This window comes from Nesoenas mayeri (genome assembly GCF_963082525.1).
Source record: "Nesoenas mayeri genome assembly, chromosome: 28".
In the NCBI taxonomy this organism is placed as follows: domain Eukaryota; kingdom Metazoa; phylum Chordata; class Aves; order Columbiformes; family Columbidae; genus Nesoenas; species Nesoenas mayeri.
In genome coordinates this window covers 2,142,323-2,170,321 of record NC_137558.1, presented here as the reverse complement: position 1 = coordinate 2,170,321, position 27,999 = coordinate 2,142,323, and the positions used below count along the sequence as shown (strand labels likewise).

Genomic DNA, 27,999 nt, shown 5'->3' with positions numbered 1-27,999 from the left:
CTTCCTGAACAGGTATTGGTGATAAGATGGAGCCCTCCCCATTTAATAGAAGACAGTGGACTTCACAGTCTTTGAAAATCACTGCGAAAGAGCTTTCTCTAGTCAACAGGAGCAAGTCATCAGCCCTGGTGGAGCGGTTCTCCAAGTAAGTGCTGGAGGCTGCTGAGCACCAGCTGCACTGAGACTCACGGCCGGAACCCTCAACACCACCAACACTTGCTTTGCTTCTTAAAAATAACACAGCTCCATAGGCATTTGAGTTTCTGGTTTGGGCAGATTTTAGTGCTGACATTATATTGATTCAGCATTCAGGATGATCATATCTTTTTTCTTTCTGCTGTCAGAAAATATGATGTTTTCTGTCCAACTACAAATTGCAGTTGTTTTTGAGGGCAGAGTGGCGGGATGTAGGAGGCTATTGCCATTTCATCACACAGAATCACAGAATGTTACGCAGGTTTCTCTGTTAACACGGCGTTTCCTGCCTGGTACTATAAAAAGTAGCAGTAGCGCTTTATCGGTTAATTGGACACCAGTTAGAAATGGTCGTTCTCACTGCGATGGGTGTTGCAGGGGTTCACAGGACCTGTGCTCTTCATGTTTGTCCCTTCAGATGTCTCATGAAACATATGTAGAGAAGGAATGTTGCCCTTCACTTTACTCTGAGGGATGGACGATGGGCTACAGCAAACCATAAAGTGATATCTTATCCACTGAAAAAGCGAAGTGGTAGCAGCCTAAACATGTTTTCTAGCAAAGCTTTTCTTTAAATATCTACAGTCCAGCTTGGATTTCCAATGGGATTTGGGCAACCGGGTCTCCCAGGTTATTGCATTCATAATGTAGTGAGGTTTTGGAGTATTGAAATCTTGAGTGTGGGAGAAACTTTATGACATCTATAGGGGAAAGACAGTTGCAATCTGGACTCTTTAAGTTACCCTTTAAGTACTGTGTCCAAGGGAGAAGCTGCTTGCTTTGACCGCTCTTGTTAAAAGGTAATTTATTCACTCATTGAAGCTTGATTACAGAACCTGGTCATCTTGCTAAATGTTGATAATCCTTTGAAAAGGGCTTACTGGAAATAATCCAAACTGCTATTCCTTAATCAAGTGGGGTCCCGCTGCATAAGCAGCGTCGGTTCCTCGGGAAAACACCGTCCTGCTTACGGGCTTTGCCAACACTGACACTCGCAGGGAGGAGCAGAGTTCTTCTAAATTGCTGTTACCTAAATATTTGATTATGAGGATGTTTTTTCCATTCCAGATAGTGTTTAGATGGTCAGTTCTGTCAGGCAGAGCAGAGACCTCACCAGCGTGACTCACCGAGCGGTGCTGATGGGGATTCGGCCACCCCGGGTTGTTTTCAGTGCGGTACTTCACTCTCATCCCCGTGTCTCTGTTGATCCCTCTTCCTCCATAAGTCCATCTCACAGCACGTCACACACAAATTTTGGACCCTTTATAGCACAGAGACATAGGTTAATATATTTGTATTGATTTAAGAGGGCCAGCTACACTCCGTTAGCATTCGGTCTGTACAGTAAATGCAAGTTGGAGAGCAAAAATTAAGGGTGCAATTTGTCTACTTTATATTGTCACAAGAGGGGAGATCTACATAGGAGAATATAATACACATCAGGGAAAAATGAATTGATATAAAGAAAAATTAGTAATAGAGCAGGGATCTGCACATAAGGACCTTTTTCCTTGAAGGAACTGAGCCTGTGATATGCATTAGTTATTGGTTTGATACCAGCAATTATTTAGTCTGAAGCTAATGACTGTTATATTAGTGCATCACTTCCTGTAACATATTCCCAGCTGTATCAAAAGCAGAATTCCGCAGATAAGAGAGACACAAACATCATTTTCCCAAGCAGACGTTGGGTGATCTCTTTAAAAAGCAGCGCTCTGCTTACAAACAGCGAAACGCGTCCCATCCGACCAATTAGTGCCTTTGACGAGCGCGGCGCGGTGATTAGCGGGGCCGCGTGCTGGCCTGGCGTGGGCTGCAGATTGCCCGGAGTTTTCTAGAGCTTCTTAAAGGACTTTGATTCATGATCCAGGGTGGCTTATCTGCGCAGGGCTGTGATTACTGCTGGGACGGTTCAGCTGCTCGGGAGGCGACTGCTGAATCGGTGCCGTTTACAACCCAGCGGAGTAAAATAAACTGGCACTTATGTCGATGTTCTGCGTATGCCAAGCTGTAATTTGTTACGGTTCGGCAGCTGCTGTATAAATAGCTGAGTTATTCCTGCGAGGGGGCACAGCAGACAGCTGGGTGGCGGAGACAATACAGCTATTCCAAGGTAAACTGTGTTGGAGAATTAGAGTGCTTGGGTAATGAAAAATATTAATGTATGCTATTATTGTAAACTGCGTGACTTAAAATGTATCAGTGGCTTTGCATTGTTGTGCTGTTATTTGCTGCTGGTTTTCCAGCCTCTGCTTTTATTCGGGAAGTGCACAGAATGCTTGGGGGGTGAATTCATACCTGTCTTCAAGAGCATTCACTGTTCTGGCTAAAAACTGTTCTTTTCCTTTTTCTCCTGTATCTTGAAGGTATCAGAAAGCAGCTGAAGAAGCCACTGCTGAGAAGAAAAGAAGCGTGAGTATTTGTTTTCTGGGCAATAAGAACAGGTCAGCTACACGCAATGCAAGCAGAACAGATCAGCTACACACGGTGTTGCTGGGACGGTTGGTTTGGTGAATATCAAACTCGCTGCCGTGTATCCTACAGCAAACTTGGCTTAGGCGGAGTGTTTGCTTTTGACTCGCTCCTCCTGCCCTTTCCCGGTGTGAATGAAAGGGAGGAAAACCAAGCGCCTTGCCCACAGCGACATGTTGAGTCACTAGTTCACTGCTGAGCACAAGGAGTCAACCACACACTTGAATATGCGCCGCTTTGTCCTTAGCTGCAGGCGGTTGTGTGGTACCTCTGCCTTTCCTAACCGAGTTGAAAAGCCTGCTCAAGCAAAGCTGCCAGCCTCTTGCAAATCTAACGGGTGTCTTTGATGGCTGTAGATTGCACTAAGGGGGGTGTTTTCTGAAGGGCTTTCAGGGTTTCCAGACACCCCTGGGTGGAGGAGAGACACCATGTTTGGGTGGTACATCATTTCTGGATGGTACAGCCACCGTGTTTGGGTGGTATATTGTGTTTGGGTGGTATATTGTGTTTGGGTGGTATATTGTGTTTGGGTGGTATATTGTGTTTGGGTGGTATATCGTGTTTAGGTGGTATATCGTGTTTGGATGGTACAGCCACTGTGTTTGGGTGGTATATCATGTTTGGATGGTACATCATTTCTGGATGGTACAGCCACCGTGTTTGGGTGGTATATTGTGTTTGGGTGGTATATTGTGTTTGGGTGGTATATCGTGTTTGGGTGGTATATCGTGTTTAGATGGTACATCATTTCTGGATGGTACAGCCACTGTGTTTGGGTGGTATATCGTGTTTGGGTGGTACAGCCATTGTGTTTGGGTGGTACCTCGTTTCTGGATGTTACAGCCATCATGTTTGGGTGGTATATTGTGTTTGGATGGTACATCATTTCTGGATGGTACAGCCACTGTGCTTGGGTGGTACATCATGTTTGGATGGTACATCATTTCTGGATGGTACAGCCATTGTGTTTGGGTGGTATCTCATTTCTGGATGGTACAGCCACCATGTTTGAATGGTACCTTCATCATTTCTGGATGGTACAGCCATCGTGTTTGGGTGGTACCTCATTTCTGGATGGTACAGCCACCGAGTTTGGGTGGTATATCGTGTTTGGGTGGTACAGCCATCGTGTTTGGGTGGTACCTCATTTCTGGATGGTACAGCCACCATGTTTGAATGGTACCTTCATCATTTCTGGATGGTACAGCCAACAAGTTTGGGTGGTATATCGTGTTTGGGTGGTACAGCCATCGTGTTTGGATGGTACATCATTTCTGGATGGTACAGCCACCATGTTTGCATGGTACCTTCATCATTTCTGGATGATGCAGCCATTGTGTTTGGGTGGTACATCGTTTCTGGATGGTACAGCCACCATGTTTGAATGGTACTGTCATTGTTTCTGGGTGGTACAGCCTCACATTCCCTCTGTACCTGCACTGCTCGCCTTGGGCTGGTCAGGGGACGCTGCCCAACACACCAGGCACTGCGATTGCAGGTCTTTGTGTAAGCAGATCCTCTGTTTAGTTTTTATTTAAAAGCCTACCGATAGTTTCAGGATTGGGGAGTCATTCTTTTCCTGTTTGGGATAAAATAAGCATTCTAAAAATTACTCTCCAGTCTTGCAATTTCTTCATGGATCGTGTGATGAGGGAACAGGCAAACCTTGAGCAAGAATGTATGGTGCTGTGAAGTATCCGGGACCCCGCAGGTGCCACATCCAGACGTGTCCCTGTGGAAACCCGCTGCACAATTTTCAGTACTTCTGTTATATTCCAACATTTGCCCTCTAACTTTAGTACTTTCTTTGAACCGCGGTCAGCAAGCCGATCTTTTTTTGAAGTCTAGGTGGATTCAAGTTAATTTGCAAAGCAGCGTTCAAAATGTGACCAGAAGAGTAATAGGGTGAGAGACTTAAATCCTAATATAGCTGCTAATCCTGTTTAATTCCTATAAGCCTCGCAGACCTGCTCCACTTGCAGTGGGTTTGATACGTAGGGGTCTCCATAAGGGAGAGAACAGCAGCGCAGGGGTGGCTGGTGTGAGATGTGAATGAATCAAACACGGGGAGAGGTAACGACTTGTAAGCAAAACGAGCCTGAAAAGCGCTTGAATACGGGAGGAACTACTGCTCCATGTATTGCCATTGACTCTTGTAACCCAAACACTGCTGTAAACTGACAGTAGCAATACACAACTCCAGCAAAGCAGGGGCTGCCGAGAGCTCATCTGCAGCTTTTTGGAAGGCATGTTAATTGTTGTCTCCTGAAGCAGCTGCAAGACATTGCAGAGTTTGGAGCCCCACCCAGCCCTGCTCTGGCTGCTTGGGCTGCTGCTGCTGCTGCCTGCAGGTTCTGAGGCTGGAGACCCTGGGGGGATTCTGGTCCCCTCTCCCCACGTGTGGATTCTGGTCCCCTCTGCCCCACGTGTGGATTCTGGTCCCCTCTCCCCATGTGTGGATTCCGGTCCTCTCTCCCCAATGTGTGCATTCTGGTCCCCTTCTCCATGTGTAGATTCTGGTCCCCTCTCCCACGTGTGGGTTCTGGTCCCCCCTCCCCACGTGTGGATTCTGGTCCTCTCTCCCCCATATGTGGATTCTGGTCCCCTCTCCCCACGTGTGGGTTCTGGTCCCCTCTCCCCATGTGTAGATTCTGGTCCCCACTCCCCACGTGTGGATTCTGGTCCCCGCTCCCCCACGTGTGGATTCTGGTCCCCACTCCCCCACGTGTGGATTCTGGTCCCCTCTCCCCACGTGTGGATTCTGGTCCCCTTCTCCACATGTGGATTCTGGTCCCCTCTCTCCCACGTGTGGATTCTGGTCCCCTCTCCCCCATGTGTGGGTTCTGGTCCCCTCTCCTCCATGTGTGGATTCTGGTCCCCTCTCCCCCACGTGTGGATTCTGGTCCCCTCTCCCCCACGTGTGGATTCTGGTCCCCTCTCCCCATGTGTGGATTCTGGTCCCCTCTCCCCCATGTGTGGGTTCTGTTCCCCTCTCTCCACATGTGGATTCTGGTCCCCACTCCCCCATATGTAGATTCTGGTCCCCTTCTCCACGTGTGGATTCTGGTCCCCTCTCCCCAATGTGTGCATTCTGGTCCCCTTCTCCATGTGTAGATTCTGGTCCCCACTCCCCAATGTGTGGATTCTGGTCCCCTGTCCCCAATGTGTGGATTCTGGTCCCCTCTCCCCCACGTGTGGATTCTGGTCCCCTCTCCCCATTGTGTGGATTCTGGTCCCCTCTCCCCATTGTGTGGATTCTGGTCCCCTCTCCCCAGTGTGTGGATTCTGGTCCCATCTCCCCCATATGTGGATTCTGGTCCCCACTCCCCCACGTGTGGATTCTTGTCTCCTCTCCCCCATATGTGGATTCTGGTCCCCACTCCCCCACGTGTGTATTCTGGTCCCCTCTCCCCACGTGTGTATTCTGGTCCCCTCTCCCCAGGTGTAGATTCTGGTCCCCTCTCCCCCATATGTGGATTCAGGCCTTTTGTGTGGCATTTAACTCATTAGAGCTGGACTCCCTTTTTCCTTATAAGGCCATCCTGTTTGCTCACTTCCTGCTTTAGCTCCTGATTTTTCTCTTCTCCCCCCTCCTTCCTCTCCCATCCTGGATGCTTTCTCCATGTGGCACAGTTGTAACTATTCACAGCTGTCTGAAAAAGCAGAGAGCTGCCATCAGCGCTGAGCCTTGAACTTCCTTTCGCGGAGAAAGGAAGCGCTTTAATGCTTCATCAGCCACATAACTGGAATTAACTTCTTGTTCTTTGCAGAGCGCAGAAAACCTTCCCCCTCATTTAAGAAGGGGGAATCTGAGTGTACTCAAGAAGAAGTGGGAGAATCCAGCGCTGGGAGAGGAGTCTGGGAAGGAAACGCAGCGAAGCAGCGGTGCTGAGGTTCGGCGCAGGGTCGGCAGCCCCGGAGCAGCGGGGAGCAGCCCCACGTCCCCCCCAGGGACGGAGCAAAACCCGGGGGCTGGTGCCACCGCAGCCACCTGGGCCCCGTCGGGCACCCCTGGGCAGCTGCCCTGTCCCGCTGCGGCCAGCGCAACGTCGAGAAGCCACTCGGTGGAGAGCGGTCAGATGGAAAACTGCCTGCGAGAGCCCAGGGAGGTGGAGAAGCCCGAAGGCAGCGAGAGCGCCGACTCTTCGGCGAAGATCGAGAAATACAGCGTCCCGCTGAACAAGCTCAAGATGATGTTTGAGAAGGGGGAAGCGGCTCAGGGCAAGGTAAGGGTCTGTCCCTTCGGATCGTGAGAGAAACTAAACTCCGCTGCCCCTCGGGCACCAAGAAAAGTCCGTGGAGAGGGAGTGGCTCCCAAATATTGACTCTGCAAATAGTTGTAGGCATTGTTTTACTTGAAACATAATGAAGCTGGTGTTAATAACGTATTTGAGCTACACAAATATGTGCAGAGTGCTTGGGGCTGCGCTATTTTTGATTGTAAAGTTAATTTGCTCGTGAAGGGGCTAGAAGGGAAAAATAAGTACGGAATGCTTTCTTTTTTAAGTTGGGGTGGTTTATGTATTTTCTGAAGATTGAGTTATGTAAACATGAATTGTGTAAATATATGTATATATTTTTATATATATAAAAGAATAACTGTTTGAAGTGAGCTCAACAGTCCCGGGCGGGTACAGTTGAGATGGAAGCGCTGCCAGAATTCAGAGGGTTTTTTATATATGTATCAGTATGTGAGTCACAGAATATGCACATAGATACGTGCTGTGAAATCTCCCCATCTTTTCCTGCCGGTCCCTCATCTTCCTATCTTAACAAATGTTTCTTATCGAAAAAAGAATCCTCACGGGGCGGGGAAAAAATAAGCAGAGATAGCCAGACAAGCTCCTGCCTTCACGAGTTTTGACTTGCAAATGCACAGGGCTTGCATTTTCCTACAACTGCTCATGAAATCTGATCCTGCATGTGGACTGCAGACTGTGTCCCGGGGGAGAATTGCTTAACTAGAAAATGAGTTGCATATGCTGGGGACTTGCAACATAGTCCCGGGGCCTTGATGCTGGTGGATTTTCCAGTTTTCTCATAGTTTCCTATAGTTCTGGCTTTGTTTGGCTGCGAGTGGTTTTCTTGCAGCATTGAGCGAAACGAGCACGTTTTGGTACAAAAGTTGGTTTGCCAACAGGCTTCAGGTGAGCGTTTCTGCGATAAAACGTGAGTTCTGGGTCTGTATGTCACGATTTCACAAGGATTTTGGTGGGTTTTGTCCCGATAGCGCTGCTCTCACCTCCTACTGCAGGGTCCGTAGGGCAGGATTCCATAGGAAGGAACCGTTGTGCAGATGGGCTCCAAGCGGCTTTATCTTCACCTGGGGAATAAATCAGAGGGGGTGTCTTTGTAGTTAGAAAGCACTATGGTAAGATCTATGGTTCTGGGAGTTTATCTGTGGATGGTGTCACATAGTCACATATCATGAAGTTTGGAGCTATGGGGTTTTTTCACTAAGCAATGGTGTCAATTTGGGTAACTGCAAGTTGCCTTTTCCATTTATGAGCTCTGCCCATTGATAAACCCCTGGTTTAAGTGCAACAAGGTGTCATAGAATCACTTAGGTTGGAAAAGAACTTTAAGATCGAGTCCAACCATAAATGTAGCTGAGAGACAGCCCTTTTCCTTGGTATTTTCTTAAGACTTAAGGTAGAGGTGCTGTCAGAGCTTTGCTGACAAACATCTGTATAAACGAAGTAGCTGTAACTTCATGGCAGTAAAGATAAAAGGACTTTTCTGGTTGCTGGGCAAGGCTGTGACAAGAATCCAGATTAGAGCCTGGATTTCCTGACTCCATCGCCCGCCCTAAAGAAACCTGTTTTCAGGATTATGAGCAAAACCTCCTAGTTTATTCATTTAGTCCTTCAGGTCTCGCTCCGTCTTCTGCAATTGAGACACAAGGCAGATCTTAATTAGTTGTGTCTTCCTGGAAAAAAAATGCCCTAACCATGTTATAGTCAGGAATGTCGGTCTAAATAGGCTCAGCACAAAGCTAAGGCTGAACATCAGGTCTTTTATCAGCTTCAAAGAATCCTTCCTGTAAGTGATAGCGACAGCGGACTCAAGATCAGAAGAGCGAGCAAGCAGATCTAAAATACTTCTTTGAAAGTCCCCTCCAGGTTGGTTTCTGGTTTTCCTTTAAGGTAAAAACTTACTGTCTTGTGTGGCCAACCTGGTGTGCGGGGTCACATTTGACACAGTTAGTATTGAATGGAGTAGGTGTAGCTTTTATTTGGTCTCTTGCCCAACGACTCTTTGCGCCGCGGGCGAAACGCTGCGAACGCTGTTTGTGGTGCCTCTGCACCCACCTCTTTTGTCTTAGAACCTCGGGGCTTTCCAGACGTGAGTATTTTATCTCGTTTACAGGCAGCAGAAGCTGTGACGTGGGAGTTGTGGCTGTAAACTGAGGGGGAAATGAATAAGACTGGGGGTCAGGGATCCCTCCATGTGAAGGTGTCACCATAATCACCCTAATTACTCACAGTGGTCAGTGTGTTGATTGTAATGAAAGTGCCTCATCTTCCCTTTGTTAAACGTTTCTTGTCTATTACTCTACTTTTTCCCCCACAATATAAAACTGTTGGTGTAAAATCTACACAACGATGTAGGTTTTAGTACCAAGACTTGTACAGAAATATCTCTGAACTCTCACTAAAGCGTGTTGGATTTTCACTGATGGTCTTATACAGCTTATCTCCAGTTCTTCGAGTACAAATGGGACAACTGTAGCTCTCTGAGGTGGCTCTTGGTGAAAATATGGAGGGTTTTGGTTGCTTGGAAGAAAACATTGATTTTGTGCGTGTGTCTGGATGAGCTCTGGACCCCGCTCCAGAATTGCTGTTGGTGGGCGCTGAGCAAACACGTGGTGTAATTGCTTGACAACACACCGGCCTCTTGCCAACTCTTATGTAGAGCTTGAATTTGTTTAATACTTCATTTCAGTGATAATTCTTTGTCTTCTCAACATGAGGGCAGCTCAGTGTGACGTTACTGGAGAATGACTACATTGAAAATGAATTGAAATGAGATTCTGAAACAAAAGTGAATGAGAAGCAGCAACCCAAACGGATTTCCAATCCTGATTTCTGTCTTTTTCTCCTGAAAAGTGCTGATGGTTTCTTCCAGTGAGGCTGGAATTGCAGATGCTGGATCTAAATTACATGAATTACAAGGCATATCAGGGATAAGAGGGTCATTAGGGGCAGTCAACATGGCTTCACCAAGGGGAAGTCGTGCTTGACCAACCTCATTGACTTTTCTGAGGGCATAACAAGATGGATGGATGATGGCAGAGTGGTGGACGTGATCTCCCTTGACTGGAGTGAGGCATTGACACCGTCTCCACAGCATCCTCACAGCTGAACTGAGGGAGTGCGGGCTGGATGAGCGGGGAGTGAGGTGACTGCGAACTGGCTGAAGGGAAGAAGCCAGAGAGTCATGGTCAATGGGCAGAGTCCAGTTGAGGCCTGGATCCAGTGCAGTGCCTCAGGGGCAGTGCTGGGGCCGGTGTTATTCAATATATTCATCAATGATTTGGACGAGGGAATAGAGTGACTGTCAGCAGGTTTGCTGGTGACACCAAGCTGGGAGGAGTGGGTGACACTGAGAGCTGTGCTGCCATCAGAGACCTGGACAGGCTGGAGAGCTGGGGGGGGCGAAATGTAATGAACTAGAACAAGGGCAAGTGTAGAGTCTTGAATCTGGGCAGGAACAACCCCAGGTTCCAGTGTAAGTTGGGGAATGAGCTATTAGAGAGCAGCGTAGGGGAAAGGGAGCTGGGCGTCCTGGGGACAGCAGGGTGAGCATGAGCCAGCACTGGGCCCTTGTGGCCAGGAAGGCAATGGGACCTGGGGTGGGTTGGAAGGGGGTGGTCAGTAGGTCAGAGAGGTTCTCCTGCCCCTCTGCTCTGCCCTGGGGAGACCACACCTGGAATCTTGTGTCCAGTTGTGGCCCCTCAGTTCCAGCAGGACAGAGAACTGCTGCAGAGAGTCCAGCGCAGCCACCAAGATGCTGCAGGGAGTGGAGCATCTCCCGTGTGAGGAAAGGCTGAGGGAGCTGGGGCTCTGGAGCTGGACAAGAGGACACTGAGGGGTGACCAGTTAAAATGCCCTTGGATCTAGATTGCAAACTTGTTTTTTCATATGTAGCTTTGTTACTCGCGCTGTGTGCAAGAAAATGTGTGTGTGGTGATGTATTACTGAAAAAAACAAAACCCAACACCCCCCCCCCCAATAAAATAAATAATGATGAAAAAAACAAACCCAGGGTAGTGATAAAAGTCAAGATATTCAAGTGGGGTTTGCGTCCTCAAAGGATCTTGTCTTCAAGTGTATTCTGCCAATAATCATCTTTGTCTACCAGTCAAAAGTGAGACCCTTTGAATGAGAAGTGTCTGAGTTGTTGTGGGCTGGAGGTGACATAAAAGCAGACACAGGTGGAGTAAGAGTAATCGAAGGCCAGTTTGCGCAGAATGTGGAATCTGCGAGTCCGTACAAGTGTGCAGACACTCCCAAACTGAACCCTGGACACACTCCGGGGAAGGAAAAGCCTTGTCATAGCTAAGCTCTTTTCCAGCAAGAAAAGTTACCAAAGGCTTAAACCACAGAAATAGAAAATATTTCTCAGGCTAATGGAAAAAGAGGCTTTCCAGCTGCTTTCTCTTTTCTTGCTGAAGCTGAGATTTTGTGTGCCGAAGCAGCCTGATTTTTCACAGTGATTATCTTACAGTGCAGTTCTGTTAAAATATAACTTTGGAATTTCCTTCAGTTTGGTGACCGGCAGTTAAGAAACTTCTTGGAAGTTGGGGCAGGGGGGGATGTGTGGTTGGAGCATCTTGCCAAACCTCCCTGCGTTTGCCTCCATCTGCATTTCCAGCTGGCTCTGATTTAACTCTTCCTAGGGAGGGAACAAAGGTTCTACCACCTTCTAGTATTTTATAGGTTGACTTTCAGGTGTGCAAACAACTTATCTTGCTGAAGTCAAATTACGCTCTGCACTTCATGAGTATTTATTAAAGCTGCTGAAATGTCTTTCTGCAGTTTGTTAGATTTTGGGGAGCTGATCTCAGTGAACGAGTTTGAAATGAGATTGAGGCGGCCAGAGCATCTGTGTGGTTGTGTCCAGCACCGCGGCCTCGCACAGACTGATTATCCGGGATATCTGAGAATATTTATCTCTGGCACTCTCCTGCTTAAGCTTCAGCCTTATCAGACCTAATTAGGGAGTTATTTGGTACGAAACACACGAGCTATCCAAATCAAAACAAGTAACTTTAGATAACTTTTAGTACAACAGTATTTATTCTCCTTCCTGTTGCTGAAGATCAGTGTGAATTTGTGATAGCTCAGTCCTGTGCTTCTCTGACTTCTCCACAAAGATAACTGGTCAAAGCGCATCCACTGCCCTCTCCAAGAAAGTGTTTTCCAGGTGACAGGGTCAGGTATTCTGTGATCAAACTTGATATTGGTTAAATAAGATGTCACCTGCTAGACTTGTTTATTCCAGTAAAGCAGATTTGCTAGTGACACCTGTGCATCTTAAAGGATTATACGCGACAAGCTGGGGTTGTCCCAGCAGCCGATAGGTGGGTCTTGTCTCTCCAGGTCCCCAGGGAGCCGAGGAAGCCGGCGGCAGGCAGGAGGATTTCTGAAAACAGCCTCTCTTCGGAGGACTTCGATGTTGGCCAAGGGGAGAAGAGCCGTAGTACATCAGGTCAGTAAAGCTCGCGGTTTGGGGGGGTTGTTTTGGTTGTTTTTTCAGAAATGGAGGGAAGTGCTGCCATCTTCCATCTGTAAGGCCTGTGGGAACATCGTATTTAATGGCTTAAGTCTTGCTGTGGATTTTAAAGCATTATACCCTTGAGCACGGGAAACGGAGGCACAGGAGATAACCAGTGAGTTGAGGAACAGAACCTGTTTTTTTCCTGTGTCTTAATTCTAGAACCACTTTTAATAGACTAATTCAGAAGGTATTGAACAGCCAGACCATGTGCCTTCTTCCCTCTGGCTTTCACTCTCATCCCTCCTGCCTTCTCCAGACACAGATAATTACAGACAGACTTACAACCTGAGCAAAATTATGTCCTTTTCATATGTTTGGAGACTCTCTTTTAACAAAGCGTTCACAATCTTTTGTATTTTCAGCCTATGGCTAATATTATATCTCACTGTTTAGAGATGCGCGTTGTGTCCTTATTTGAGCGATACTGGAATGGCAAGAACTGCTTATGATTGTTTATTGTCCCCAAGAGGAACCTTAATGACTTGTACAGCTTTTTAGTCATTCAAGGCCACTAGCTAGTGAAAGGTCTTTTTTTAATCATGCTTTATTGGACAATTAAGCTGTTACTGGAGGCCTGACCATTGTAGAAGGAAGTCAGATAGCAGAGCGATCACAGGAGTTGGCTTTTGAAACCAATTTGCTAATGTCTGACAGCAAAAGTGAGAGATGGATGGCAAGAAATGGGGCGTAGTTCTGAGGGTCCGGAGATGGGCACCTATTTCTTTCCTCTTGAGTTAAAACCAGATGCCTCAAATGATCCTGCGAGACTAAACGGAATTATTTCATAACATGTTTGTTCTTGAGATCCTCATCTGTAACATGTCGTGATAAATCATTTCCATAGAGGAGGTGGAAGCGGCAGGTGCGACTTCCTTCCTCGCTTCCCATGTTTTCCCCAAAAGACTTTGACAATGATTCCGCTACAGGAATCAGGTACATTTCCATTTAGCCACTGTAGCAGCTGCTTGTGTTTGACAATAACAGTAAAACAATCTTCAAGGTTAAAACTATTTGCTCTCATTATGTCTGAGACCACCGGCTGGACGCTGCATCTGGTGAATATGCTACTTTTGCAACTTGCCGGATTAATGGCGAGATTTGGAGCAGAAATTTTTGAAGCATTTCTGTGCTTTTCCTATGTGGAATTTCTGTGGTCTTGGCAGCGGTGAAGGGATGGGATTTGTAAATCTTTCTGTAGGCAACTCTGCTGGTGTCGCTGAAAGTCGCCCTTTATTCATGGAGCTCTTTTTCTGGGGCATCTTGTAGATAATAGTCCAGCGCTCAGCCCAGAGAAGGCCGAGAGCAAGAAGAGCCTGGAGATGCCTCGCTTGACGGAAACGTCGATAAAGGATCGGCTGGCGAAGTACCAGGCAGCTGTGTCCAAGCAGGGCAGTTCCACCGGCCCCAGCGCTACGGTAAGTCCGTTCTTTGGCTTGCGTAGAAATGAACTTTTGTCCCAGCCGGAGGCTGGAAAGAAGATCTTATGGAAACCAGGCTCTTTGAAGATAATGCCATCTCCTTTCGCAAATAACTTTGTGGCCGTAGGAGTAATTTCTAGTGAAGATTTGCCTCTACCTACTGCAGGAAGAAATAGGTATTTGCATCTTCCTGGAGTAATCTGGGAAGTTTTCCAATGAATTAATTGCTGGAAACATAGCTGGCATTCTTTTTCTTTCTGCATGTTGGTAGGTCTCTGCATGTTTGTTTAAAAACAACACAACCAACCAAACTCCATCCTGTATCCAACATTAGCTAGAAGCTGAGGGAAACTGAGGCACAGCAAGATGGAGCGACTTTCAGTGTCATAGAATGTATAGAACCCTGATGGCTTGGCCTGACGCTTTGGCATCTCCAGTCAGTTTTCCTCCCTTTTGCCTTTCACCTCCCTTCAACTCTTCTCACCCATTATCCAAAGCCAGTTCAGTTCTTGCAGTAAATGAACTTATGCCAGTTTTGCAGATACTTGATCAGGAGCTCTGGGGCTCAAGTGATTTTCTGTTCCCTCCTTCCAGTTTTGGGTGATGATATGGGAGAGGATAGAAGAATTCAGTCTGTGAACAATTGGCTCCAGGACTGGTGCTACAGGCAGGGCTTTGGGTTCTTTGATAACGGCTGGTTTTACAAGACACCAGTCCAAACTGTGATACGTGGGAAAGGTTTATCTCGCAGGGACAAAATGATGCTGGGACAGGGATTAGCAGGGCTCATTTGGAGAGCTTTAAACTAGACTTGAAGGGGAATGGGGTTGGAGCTGGGCTTGCATCAGTAGGGCAGCACTCTAGAGCTGATGAAGGCTGGGAGGCCTCCCATACCCCTGGGGTGAAATGGGTGTGCTGAGCTCGCTCTCTGAAATGCCTGCACAGCAATGCGTGCAGCACGAGGAATAAGCAGGAGGAGGCAGAAACCTGTGTTAGGGCAGGAGATTATGACCTGGTGGCAATTACGGAGACGTGGTGGGACAGCACACATGGCTGGAATGTGCTCATGGATGGCTGTGTCCTTTCCAGAAAGACAGGCCAGCCAGGCGTGCTGGTGTTGTTGTTCTTTGTGTGAGAGAGCAACTGCAATGTATTGAGTATTGTCCAGGCACGGGTGAGGAGCGAGTTGAGAGTCTGTGGGTGAGAATTAAGGAGCAGGCTGGCAGGGGTGATACTATTGTGGGCATCTATTATAGGCACCAGATCAGGGTGAGGAAGTTGATGAGGCCCCTACAGACAGCTGAGAGCAGCCGCACAGTCACAGGCCCTGGTTGTGGTGGGGGATTTGAACTTCCCTGATGTTTGCTGGAAGGACTCGGCCGGCGGCCACAGTCCAGGAGGTTCCTCCAGTGCCTTGATGAGAACTTTCTGATGCAAAGGGTGGAGGAGCCGACCAGGAGAGGAGCCCTGCTGGACCTCATCCTCACTGACAAGGAGGGGCTGGTTGAGGCGGTAAAGGTTGAGGGCTGCCTCGGTTGCAGCGACCATGAGATGGTGGAGTTCAGGATCTCCTGTGACAGGAGCAGGATAGCAAGCAGAATTGCAACCCTGGATTTCAGCAAGGTAAAGGTTGTGGAATCTCCTATTCTGGAGACATTCAAAACCTGCCTGGACACCTTCCTGTGTAACCTCGTCTGGGTGTTCCTGCTCCATGGGGGGATTGCACTGGATGAGCTTTCCAGGTCCCTCCAACCCCTGACATTCTGGGTAATTAGGCCTGGATTAAACTGCTGGGCGCTTTGTTAGAGTCAGGCTGATGAGCAATGGTTTCTATGCATTGCAAGTGATGCAGGAAGGGGAGAGAGAGACGATGGACAGCATGTTTAGAGATGAATACATTTTAATTGTAATATTCAATTACATACCTGTTAGAGGTGTTTGGTTTTGTGCAGACCTGTTTACAAAAGCCACTAAGATGCTGGTGCTGGCGGTTGGTCATTTCTCTTCCTCGTTACAGAGAAGATACCTTGTGAAAGGCACATGTCTCTCTCCAATTATCTTGTATCCTATGGCAATAAAGAAAACACGAGGTTTCAGTGGATTTTTCTTTTGAAGTCTGAAAGATTCTTTTGTGGAACTCTTAAACAAGTCCTTTTTTCCAGAACAAACTCCTCAGTAAGTGCTGGCATTGCTTCCATGGAGCACGGTAAAATCCCACAGCCTCATCTTTGTTCTTCATTAGTATGTATCACTTACCAAGTTCATATAGATTTTTATGGCCTTTCTTTTATCACTGTATATACTAGGAAAACAGTTTTAAAAGATTTTAAGAAAAACAAAGCAAGTACATTCCTAGGGGAAAAGAACCCGTCAACTTTCAAGCGCTTTATTCTTTAGAATGAGATTCAAGGCAGTGACAGTGACCGCAAGAATTACAGATGTGAGCAGAAGGAGAATGTGCCACCAGGTGCTGAGGACCCCGTGTCCCGTCAGGATGGGGACAAGGTAAGATGCTCATGCTGGAGAAGCTCAAGGGCTTCACTTTAAGCAGAACTTGTTGTAGAAGCGCAGCTGGTGGAGTTATTCCGCATGCCATCTAGAAATGGAATACGAGCAGGTTATTGACACGCTGCAGAATTCCTGATATGTATATTTTAAATTGTTTTTTAGACTGTATCAGAATTATAACTGATCAAGTCTCTGTGAAGACTTCAAGCTGTCCTAGAGAATATCTTGAGACACATTTTAAGTTTTCTTGGAGCATTCCCCTGTTCTTTCAGTAATGACATGCCTGTATTTGGTTTGTTTGTGGATTTTTGGTGTTTGTGTTGGGGTTTTTTTTTGGTTTGTGTGACACAAGTAAAAGGAGTTTGTCCTTGTTTCTTCTGCATTTAGCGGCTAAATTTTGATAAAGGTAACTGAGAACGCCAGCTTGGGTTTGCTCCCAGTTTTGAGCCTCAGCTGCAAATTGAGACTAAATTACTCTGTGAATTAGAGATAATAAAGCACGCTCAAGCCTTTGTACGCTAAACCGGGGACAGCAGACGGGATAAAAGTAGCTGAATAAGAACTGGGGTACTGTGTGTCCCAGCCGTTGCGAGCACGTGGCAGCTGAATGCCAGGAGGGCTTTGAGAGCTTTCCAGCCTTGGTGGGCAAGGGGCCAAACTGCTGCTTTCAGCTGCTCCTCCGGGCAGCTGAGCAGCTTGTGTGCGCCTGGGCAGGGCTGCTCTGCGCTAAAAGGTGCGTTAATTAAAAGAACACCTGTTAAATCAGAGCATATCCCTGTCGTTGAAGGGGAGATTTGAATGAAATGCCTTGTGTTCAGCTGTAATTGGGATGGGGCTTGTTGAAGAGTCCAGGTGCAATAAAGAAGCTGAATAGGACGCTGAGAGCCAGGACTGTCCTTATGAAATGACGTGATGAACTTTGGAAACAAGCCTAATTAAAACTGCTACTAGTAATGTCAGAAATGGGAATCCTCTGGGGAAAAGGGAAATGAAAGAAACTTTCTAACTTGCTGTTTTTCACACTGAACCTGTGAAAGATGTAGTAGCCAGATGTGCGACTCAACAGCCACGGTGTCGCAGAGGCACCCCGAGGTTAGTGTAAGGGACAACAGGGTCCAAAACAACTTGTATTAAACTGGTGAGAAACAGGGTTTTAGCACTGCAAAAGTGACTTGAATACAGGTTTGGATATCAGTTGAGGAAAATTATTAAGGGGCAGCAACTAATACAACAGGAGGTCCACAGAGTGCATGGACATGGCTTCACCAAAACAATGCCGGAGCCGGCCCTGAGTCCGGGAAGAGTCCACACTGCATGGACACGGTGTGGGGTTATTGTAAAGGGACACACGTACTCGTAGTGAGTACGGAAAGTGTACACTCGCGATTCTGCGAGGGTAAATTTATAATACACTCGCAATCCTGCGAGGGGAAATACACGTGCGAATATGCATGGAATATCACACGTGCTTATGTGGAAGCACGGGGGGAAAATACACTCGCGATTCTGCGAGGATTAATTTATACACGTGCTCATATTGAGCACGGAAAGTACATGTGCAAATGTGCACGGAAGGTGTAAATACACGTGCAGATGTGCACAGAAAGTATAAATACATGTGCAGACGTGCACGGAAAGTAGATGCACTCGCAATCCTGCGAGGGTTAATTTACTCACACACATGGCGCAAGGCAAGCGGAGTCTCCGTCCCAGGGGGTCAGTGGCTCCTGGTGGCAGCAGCTCAGCTCGTAACTCCAAGAGATCGTGCAAGGGGCAGAGCCTCAATGAGAATCCCATTTTATAGCCTGATCAGAGCTGACTGTGGGCATTCCAGAAGCTTCTCTGCACCACCACCCTGGCTGTGGGTGCCCCTGAAGCCTCCAAACACCCCCACACTGGCCATGGGTGCTTTGGCACTCCCTCTCCTCTCTCTTAACGGCCCTGGCCCGGGGGCTCTGGGGCCAAACAAAAGCAGCTGTTGGCCTCAAGCAGCAGAGAGAGAGGGAGATGTGTCTACTCCTTCCATATCTAAGGAGAGAGGGGGGTTTGCATTCTGCCACACATGGCCATGCTGAAACACTTCCCAGCGCTTGGTGTTATTTTTTTCAGTAGGTGGGAATATGTTGATATATGTGACTTGTTTCCTCGTTACCTCATTAATTTGCAAACTTCAGTTGCTTGCAATGGACCTTTCAATCATTAAAGCGAGTTAGTGATGATTTGCGGTTCATCTTGTTACATCTTGTCTCAACCTGAGAACATCAGATGTCTGAACATCCCGGGCAGTCAGCTGGACTTTGCCTCGTGCCTTCTGAAACAAAAGCAGCTTCATGTGCACCCCAGTGTGACCAGTCTCTTCCTGTTCAGTGCTTCCAACTGCCTGTTGTGTTGCTGTGGTCATGATTATCGAGACTTTAGAAGGTCAGAGGTGTTCATTGTCTATTATTCTCCTGCAGGTTTCTGGAGGGGAGAACAGCTTGGCTTTCCACTCTGCTCTTCTAGAGGACGGCAATGGTAGGTCCTTGTTCTTCTGCCCCAACAGGAGCAAAGGCCGTGGCTGGGGAGAAGCACCAATTACCCAGCTGTGTGTAGGATGCTGGAGATTAGTCCTGTCAAATGATGAATTGGACCCAATTGTACTAAAAATCTGTCCTGTGCCTAACTCCAACTTCATAAGACTTTATTTCAAGTTGAGTGGATCATTTGCAATTATAATTATAAGACATCTGTAACTCGTTTGCTGTGATTGAACACATTTAAGTACAGCTCTGGCAACTACTATAGGGTGAAGTACTTAATTATTAATGCAGGACATTTACCAAATGTCTTTGGTGTTGTCCAGAGATACACAAGTTCCTATTCAAGTACGTAACCACGTTCTCATGTTGCCTTTGCTTTACACCTAAATTCAAGCCCACACATGAGCACTTTGAAGAACCAAAGAACAGTTCCTGCAGGTTAGATGTTGGCTTCCCCTGTATTAGTTTTCTTTACATTATCAACTTAACTTTCCTGGTAAATAAGAAAAGCTAGAATGATCATGTTTGGATATTGAGGTCTAAAGGTTTAATAGCAGTTAGCCCTTCGCTGGTAGAATTGCTCTTTGGTCTTAGGAGGTGAAGGCTTCCATAGTTTTAAAATCATTGTCATTGCCTTTTCTTCCTCTTCTGCTCCCTTAGTTGGACAAAACTTGGAGAGCGAGACAGAAGGTCAGAAACCTGTGAGCACAAAGCAGCAAAACTCCGGTTCTAAACCAGCTGGCCAGACAGACGCGTCTCTGCCTAAAGCAGTGAAGGTAAAGCAGCGATTTCTTCTCAACCATTGGTGCTAAAACCAACTCACTTTAGAGCCTGCATTAGGGACTTGGCTTTGCACCCTCCTCTTCCCGCTGCTCCCAAGGTAACTGCAAGTGGGAGCAACTTTATAGTAAGGTGGTGACTGACTCCACAGAGATTGAGTTTGGCGTTCTGAACAATGAGTCTTTAATGTTACGTTTTCTTTAGTGGGAGCTATAAAGCAGATGAAGAACTTCTTGGGTGGAAATATATTTGCTAATGTTATTAGAGATACAGACAGCAGTACTGAACGTTTTGATCACGCTGTACATGTCATGTGTGCTGCCTGGAGTTAGGATGCCTGTTCCCTGGGCTGCCACAGACTTCCTGGCTCACTCCTGAGGAAACAACTGTGCCTTTGTTGTTTCCTCATCTTTGGGAGGAGCAGCACTGACCTTACGAAGACCAGCGAGATGCGGCTTCCTCGTGTGCTGGAGTATTAACGCCAGATTAGAGCTGCCTGTAGCCTTTCTGTAGTCTCAGTCTGTTACAGCACACAAGACGCACACAACCTGTGTTCTTGGTCCTTTGTGCTCTCTCTAGTATTAGAACCATTTTAGTGCTCTACCTTGTTACTGCTTTAGACGCCAAGATAGCAACCCAGATGCTGTTTATTCATGTAAGGTTCCAATTTGTCTCTTCCAGCTTCTGTTTCCTGCTCTCGGTTCCTAACCTCTACTCCTGCCTTCTGCTTCCCTCCTAATGTGAGCTCAATTCTCAGCTTTCTCTCAAGTCTTCTTATATTTATTGGGCCTCGCCTTCCTCCTGTAGCTCCTATTTGTAGTATGCCTGGAATTTCTCTCTCTTCACACCCCAAAGGCCTCTCCATGAGCCATAGGGCTGATCGTTATCCAAGTAAGTTCCCGTTCTTCCCCGGGGATGTGCGTTGCAGAAGCACACACCAGCGCCCTAATGTCACCTTGCAAAACTGACATTTCAGGGTGAGTTACTTCCCAATGGGCGAACAAATTGTAGCTGCCTTGCTCCCTGTGGAACGCGGGGGTGATTAGATTTCTGTTTGCATCAGTAAACTGACCTTTTGTGATTTCATTTAGACTCGAAATTCAGAATTCATATACAGTTTTGGCAGCACCTAGAAATGGTGAATATTTTTTCAAAAGGAACTCTGAACCTTTGGTGGTCAAGCTGTAATTAGAACTTTAATCTACTATAATGTCAAGCAATGCCTTAGCAAAATTGAAATACCAATTAAACTGGAATTAAATTGGCAGCAAACTTTATGGTTGTGACAAACTGACTTCAGCTGGCTCTGTCTTCAGCAATCTGTCCCTCACCTATTGTAACTTTTATTGCCTAACCATTGTTTCTAGTCCGTTATAAATAAATTGCTGTAATTATGTCTTCCTGTGACCTTCCTGTTTTTATTTTGCCCATCATATTTTTCCATGAAGCTTTTTCGTAAGTACATGGCAGGTAACTCTTTGTCAAAGAAAAGCTACAATATCAAAGTACCCGTGCAGACCCAAGATATGGAATGTAGGCACTTCTTACCCTGCTGCTAAAGTAGTTGTAATCAACACAGCCCCAGATTGCAAATTTTTCAACTCGAAGTTATTTAATTTTGCCTTTAAAGTGTATTCGCTATGGGCCAGGATTCCAAGAAGTGAATGGCATCAAGTGACCTTTTTTCACAGACGATGTACTTGCTTCCTTGATGCTGTCAGAGAAATAGAATGTGAAATAGTTCCCATGCAGCGCGGCAGCGACACTTGACTCCTCAGCATTTCAGTTTACTCTTGCGGTAAACTCCCAGGAAATTCTCTTAGTGAACACATAAACAATTTTAGCTGTTTAACCTCCTCACTTTAAGTCTTGAGTGAATTTGAGGGCTGCGTGTCCTGAAACTTGAGTGGAGTTTCTTTGCGACAGAACTGGCGTTGCTTACCAACAGAGTCAGAAGAGTTTCCTGCTGCCTGCATCTGTGCTCAGACCATTGCCTGTTCCTGTAAGAGAAGAATTAAGCAAAAGTGCATAATTTCAAACTGCTGAGCAGCCTGTTTCACTCCTTTCCCCTTCCACCTTTTATTTTGAGGTTATTTCAGCTCCTTTTCCATACTCTTTTTTTACTTCCAAGCCAAGTCCCCCAGCGGCTGATTCATTTTCCAGTTAACAAGCTTTCTCTTCTTCCTGTAGAAATTTCAGTTGCCAATGAAGGAAACCTGTGTTGGGTGTCAGAAGACTGTGTACCCCATGGAAAGGCTCCTTGCCAACAAGCAGGTGTTTCACATCAGCTGTTTCCGCTGCTCCTATTGCAACAGTAAACTCAGGTAAACACGCTGCTCTGCTCGGCTGCCATCCAGGATGTGTAGGTTCCCCTTCTGCGCTGGATGAGCCGGCAACATGCGCTGGTACCAGATCAGTGGTACCCTGGGCTGCATCCCCAGCCCCGTGGGCAGCAGGTGGAGGGAGGGGATTGTCCCCTCTGCTCCGCTCTGTGAGACCCCCCGGGCACCGCGTCCAGCTCTGGGGTCCTGAGCACAGGACAGACCTGGACCTGCTGGAGAGGGGCCAGAGGAGCCGCAGAAATGATGCGAGGCTGGAGCAGCTCTGCTGGGAGGAACGGCTGAGAGAGTTGGGGTGTTCAGCTGGGGAAGAGAAGCTCTGGGGAGACCTTAGTGCAGCATTTCCAGACTTAAAATGGGCAGGTGTGAATGGCACAAGGGTTGTTTTTCAGGGGAGAATCTGGTGAGGCAGGAGTTGAGCCCAAATGCAACCGGCTGGAGCGAGGTGGGCTGGGGGCTGAGCAGGGGGCTCGGGGTGCAGAGAGGATTTGGGGGTACAGGGAAGTTCACATTGGGGTTTAGCGGGGTACAGGGAGCACAGTGGGGTGCAGAGAGGCACAGTAGGACCTAGGGGGATTCAGTGGGGTTCCCCAAGGTGCAATGGTGTTCAGGGAGCAGTGGAGAGGCTCAGTGGGGTGCAATGGGGTGATGTGGGGCACAGCGAGATGCTGCTGGATCCATCCATCCATGATGATGCAAGGCTGGAGCAGCTCTGCTGGGAGGAACGGCTGAGAGAGTTGGGGTGTTCAGCTGGGGAAGAGAAGCTCCGGGGAGACCTTAGTGCGGCCTTTCCGTGCTTAAAAGGGGCCTGAGGAAAGATGGGGACAGACTTTTGAGCAGGACCTGTTGTGATAAGACAAGGGGTGATGGTTTTACACTCAAGGAGGGAGATTCAGGCTGGATAAAAGGCAATTGTTGGTACTGAGGGTGGTGAGAGCCTGGCCCAGGTTGGCCAGAAAGGTGGTGGATGAAGCATCCCTGGAGACATCCCAGGCCAGGCTGGACGGGGCTCTGAGCACCCTGAGCTGCTGAAGATGTCCCTGCTCATGGCAGGGGTGGGTAAGGTGACATTTGAAGGTCCCTTCAACCCAAACCCTTCTGTGATTCTGTGATCCTGTGATGCCATTCAGGCTTAGCTGAGCTGAAGGTAATGGTAATTCAGTGAACTGGAGAGGAGTGTAGCAGTGGTGATACAGTCCTAGTCCTGCCAGGGGCTTTTACGCTTGGTGCAGTCTATTTTTAAACTCTTTATGTACTTTTAGGTGGGGAAAAATATAATGTCCAGCTTTGTAAAGAACACCTGATGTTTGAAAAGAGAGCCATACAATCTCATGAAAGCTGAAGGCTTGTCTCTTCTGAACACCTGGGGAGACTGGAATTGAATCTGATCAGTAACATAAATCAAATATACACCTGTGTGGGTGGCTGACACAGAATACTAACATTTGACTTTGTATTTTCCTGAACAGTCTTGGGACATACGCGTCTCTGCGAGGAACTATTTACTGCAAGCCTCACTTCAATCAGCTCTTCAAATCTAAAGGCAATTATGATGAAGGCTTTGGACACAAACAGCATAAGGAATTATGGGCAGGCAAAACTGAGTGTGAAGAATCCCCAGAGAAAAGTGTCCATGGTGTAAATGCAACAGAAAATCCGCAAAGCTCAGGAGTAGAGGACGCCCCGATTGCAAAAGTTGGAGTTCTGGCAGCGAGTATGGAAGCAAAAGCTTCGGCTTTGCCTGAAAGAGAAGAGAGACCAGCAGAGACAAAGAAGCTCAGGATTGCCTGGCCGCCTCCGTCTGACCAAAGTGTTCAGGGAAGTGCCTTAGATGAGGGCATCAAAGTGTTCAAACCCAAATGGCCCCCGGAAGAAGAGACATCCAAGCCAGATGTGCTGGAGGACGTGGATCTGGATCTCAAGAAGTTAAGAAGATCTTCCTCGCTGAAGGAAAGAAGCCGTCCCTTTACAGTCGCAGCCTCGTTTAGAACAGTATCTGTGAAAGGCCAAAAATCAGAGAATTCGTCTTCTCCTTTTAAGGCAGAGAGAGACACGCTGAGAAGAAGTGAGGAACTGGAGAGAGAGGTCGTGGTAGACAAAAAGCAAAAAGAAAAGAAGGTTGAGAATAGGAAGATCCAGAGTGCTGAAGAGCAAAATGTAGAGGAAGAACAGGAACTGGCTGGTATCAAAACAGCGGAGCACAATCTTGTAGAAAATGGCCAGGTGAATGCAGACACAGATGAGGAAGAACACACCACGGAAGAGCAGGAAATTCCAAATGAAGAACTCCTTGAGCCAAATTCTCCTAAACATTCCAACTTAGCCAATGTCTTGACTGCTAAGGAATCATCTCCTAACCAGAATCGCAAATCCCAAGATGTTGGTTTCTGGGAGGGTGAAGATATGGAAGATCTGTCAGTGGAAGAACAGATCAAACGGAATCGTTACTATGAAGATGATGATGAAGAATAAATTGGCCTTTTACTAGAAAACTTGTTGCAAGGTGCTGGGCCTTTTTAAATTGGTGATTTTAGCTTTAACAAACAGCTGTCCTCCACAAAAGCGATGCTATACTGCACATCGACATTAAGGGAATCCTCTGTACAAATTATCTCAACTAGAAAAATACTCCAGAAGCCTGCAAAGAGTATATTTAGGCGCATGGAAACAAGGATGTGGCTGTGGGGCAGCTTCAACAGGTAACTCTGTCCCCAGCATGAGAGCAGAGCTGTTCTGTGCTCCTACCATCTTATCCTCTTGGAGCTTCAGTATGTATTTCACTATCAATTTCTGGAATTTCACTGTACTCGCCATGGTGCTGTGAAACAGGCTGTTGTTAGACCACTGTTTTACCACTCCAGATGCTACTGCAGCGCTTAGGGACCAATTTCAAAGGGACTTTCTGGCCTGCTTTCCAAGTGGTGACTTAATGCACTTTAATACATGTAAAGGGCACAACTGGATTTTTTTTCTTTAATAATGAAAACATGTGCTTAGTGTCCAACAACGAAGGCATCTTAAACCGAGTGGAATGTGGCTTTTCTTTCTCAAAACTCTCTGTGATCAATTGAAGGCTCCCAACTCCCTTTATTTTTCTCTTTTCGACTGGAATGGTGTGCCTGTCGCGGGAACGTACGTATTTTAGTGCTTATCCAGAAGCTGTGCTGATAGACAGATCTCTTTGAGGACAAGTCAACACTTTGGCAGTAGCCTGCAGGGCATTACTTTTGCATTTCATACGCATTTGAAGTGGTGTTGTCTTTTGTTTTTTGTTTACTCGGAGTTCATCATCATTCCTTTTAAACTGCAGATGATATTATTAAGGCCTTTCGACAACTTTGAAATCTCACTTGTATCGAGCTGCCGTCAATCTTTCCGTTATGGCTGTGAAATTCTGCTGCGTTGCAAGAATCTCTGGAATAAAACCTTTTGAAGAGTTCAACTTTCTGATTGCTAGCATTGAAGCTTAGTACATTTTTAAACTTGACTTCATATATTTTACAAATAATGAAATCTTGAACGGTGGGAGGAGGATGCCCTTTTATATTAGCTTTTATTTGTACTGTATTCTCATGAGAATTAGCTCTTAACTATACTTGAGGTGTAAAATATCCTGCTTTCTTAACAGTCTTGCTAACTCCAAAACCTTCAATAAAGTTCGGTCATTTACAGTAAAATTTAAGTCTGAAGACTGGATTCGTACTCGTTGCACAAAGAGGTGGCGTTTGAAAAAGACAACGGGAGAAGCTGGGTGAAAAACCCGTGTTCCACTAGAAGCTGGAGACCAGACAATGATTCTTCTGGTGCCACTAGGTGACACTGTGTGTCCATTTTCTGCTTGACAGTCAGACAGACTGTGCTCTCAGGCAAGAGCGTGTGGAAGAGGACAATACAGGATGGGGAAAAGAAATAAGGATGTGCAGGTGTTTTACCCTCCTGTTCCTGACTTCAGGTGCTTCTTGGGCATGGTAGCTGAGGACAACTAAGGGCTTAGTATTTTTTTCCCCCTTTCTATAAGCTGCTTTGTATTGGGGTTATCTTCACTTAAGCCTAAGGTGGGTTTAGTTGGGATGGATGGGGCTGAGACCTTGAGGAAATGCAGGTGTCCAGCAGCATGTGTGTGTACAACGTATATTAATATATAGGGGAAGGAGGGAGAGAGAAGTGAACCTTCTGGGAGGTATTAGCAGTTGCACGTCATGCGGTCTACAACCTGCTGCTAGTTTTTGTTTCTTTTTAAGGGAGAAGTTAAGGCTTGGTTTGTACTGATAGAGGTGCTGCAAAACTCAGCAAGCTGACCTCTGAACACACGGTGGTTTCTGTAACCTTTATCTCTTCCTAACAAAATGCATTTGGTATTACATTTCCTCAAATTACTAAGCAATTGGAGACCTTTCTCACTGGAAATTGTGCTAAGTGTATTTGAAAAGGAAGAGAAGATTGTTTGGTGGACTTGGGTTTATTGAATATGTCTATTTGTTTCTTAGGAAACGCAATTGAATTTTACAATGCCTCCCTAGTTAAATGACCCTAAAGCAATATTGGCTGCAGTTACCAGAGACTTTGATGTTTTACATCATTAGTTGTGATTCAATCTGAGGCATCTGTGAAACTCAGAGATACAAGGACTCTCACTGTTCACTCAGACAGGCTGAACGTCTTCAAGGAGAAATTAGCACAAGCGCTACTTTTAAATAAAGCTGTTGATTTAAAAACAAAGAAGTTAACATCATGAACTAGCCCGCCCTTGAACCTATCAGTTATCATAGTATTTGAGTGCTTAATGGGCTGGTTAATTTGCTCTTAACTGGACAGATGCCAAAAGAGCTATTATATGAAAGATGAATCCTTTGCTACAATGCACAAGGAAGTTGGTGCTGACCACCTGTAGAGTTTGAGACCTTGATTGAAAACCTTTGTTACTTGGTAACACTCATCCCCTCAAGCTAAACCACAATTTTTTTCTGAATGTTTCAAAAGCTCTAAGGAACACCTTAAACTTTTCCAACCTGTGTGCCTCCCGCTCTCTGTTTTGTGCTTAAATGTTAAACAACATTGCTATTAACGTTAGTAGAACTAAGCTTTGGTATCTTACCATAAACTATTTGTATGAGGTTTCACTGTCCTGCTGGCAGCTCTTGGGCCCTTCCCCTCAGAGGTGTGAGAGAGGGCTCTGAGCCCCTGTGAGACCACATCTGGAATATTGTGACCACATCTGGATATAGTATCCAGTTGTGGCCCCTCAGTTCCAGCAGGACAGGGAACTGCTGGAGAGAGTCCAGCGCAGCCACCAAGATGCTGGAGGGAGTGGAGCATCTCCCGTGTGAGGAAAGGCTGAGGGAGCTGGGGCTCTGGAGCTGGACAAGAGGACACTGAGGGGGGACTCATTCCTGGGGATCAATATGGAAAGGGGCAGTGTCAGGAGGATGGAGCCAGGCTCTGCTGGTGACAACCAGTGACAGGACAAGGGGCAATGGGTGCAAACTGGAACACAGGAGGTTCTACTTACATTTGAGAACAAACTTCTTCTCAGTGAGGGTGGCAGAGCCTGGCCCAGGCTGCCCAGGGGGGTTGTGGAGTCTCCTTCTCTGCAGCCATTCCAACCCGCCTGGTTCCTGTGTAACCTCATCTGGGTGTTCCTGCTCCATGGGGGGATTGCACTGGAGGAGCTTTCCAGGTCCCTTCAACCCCTGACATTCTGGGATTCTGCCCCTCAGGGCTGCGCGGGAGGTGTTTTTTGCACCAGAACCGACTAAAACCCGCCGCCTCAGCGCTGCTCATGCTCGGGTGGGCACCTTCCTGCGCGGGGAGACCGGACTCCCCTCAGTACCGCGTGTTTTCGGCCCCATTACAGACCGTCTGAGGACTTTTTTTCAGTCAGAACAACCCGTCTCTGTTCGTGGAAACCCCCGGGAGGCGCGTGACGAGCCGCCGGTCGCGCCCCCGACCGCCTGAGGCGGCGGCGGGAACGAGCGCGCGCGGCCC

At 47.0% G+C, this 27,999-nt stretch overlaps 1 protein-coding gene across 1 annotated transcript; it reads left to right on the top strand.

Annotated features, from left to right (window-relative positions):
- Nucleotides 1–26: 26 nt before the first annotated feature.
- LIMA1 (LIM domain and actin binding 1) lies at nucleotides 27–24,486 on the top strand (the record flags this gene model as incomplete). The annotated part of the gene is made up of 10 exons (XM_080360428.1): nucleotides 27–145; nucleotides 2,562–2,607; nucleotides 6,438–6,893; nucleotides 12,273–12,381; nucleotides 13,717–13,865; nucleotides 16,266–16,373; nucleotides 18,833–18,890; nucleotides 19,556–19,671; nucleotides 21,866–21,999; nucleotides 23,484–24,486. The coding sequence occupies 10 exons, from the start codon at nucleotides 27–29 to the stop codon at nucleotides 24,484–24,486; spliced, it is 2,298 nt and encodes a 765-aa protein (XP_080216554.1).
- Nucleotides 24,487–27,999: the final 3,513 nt, after the last annotated feature.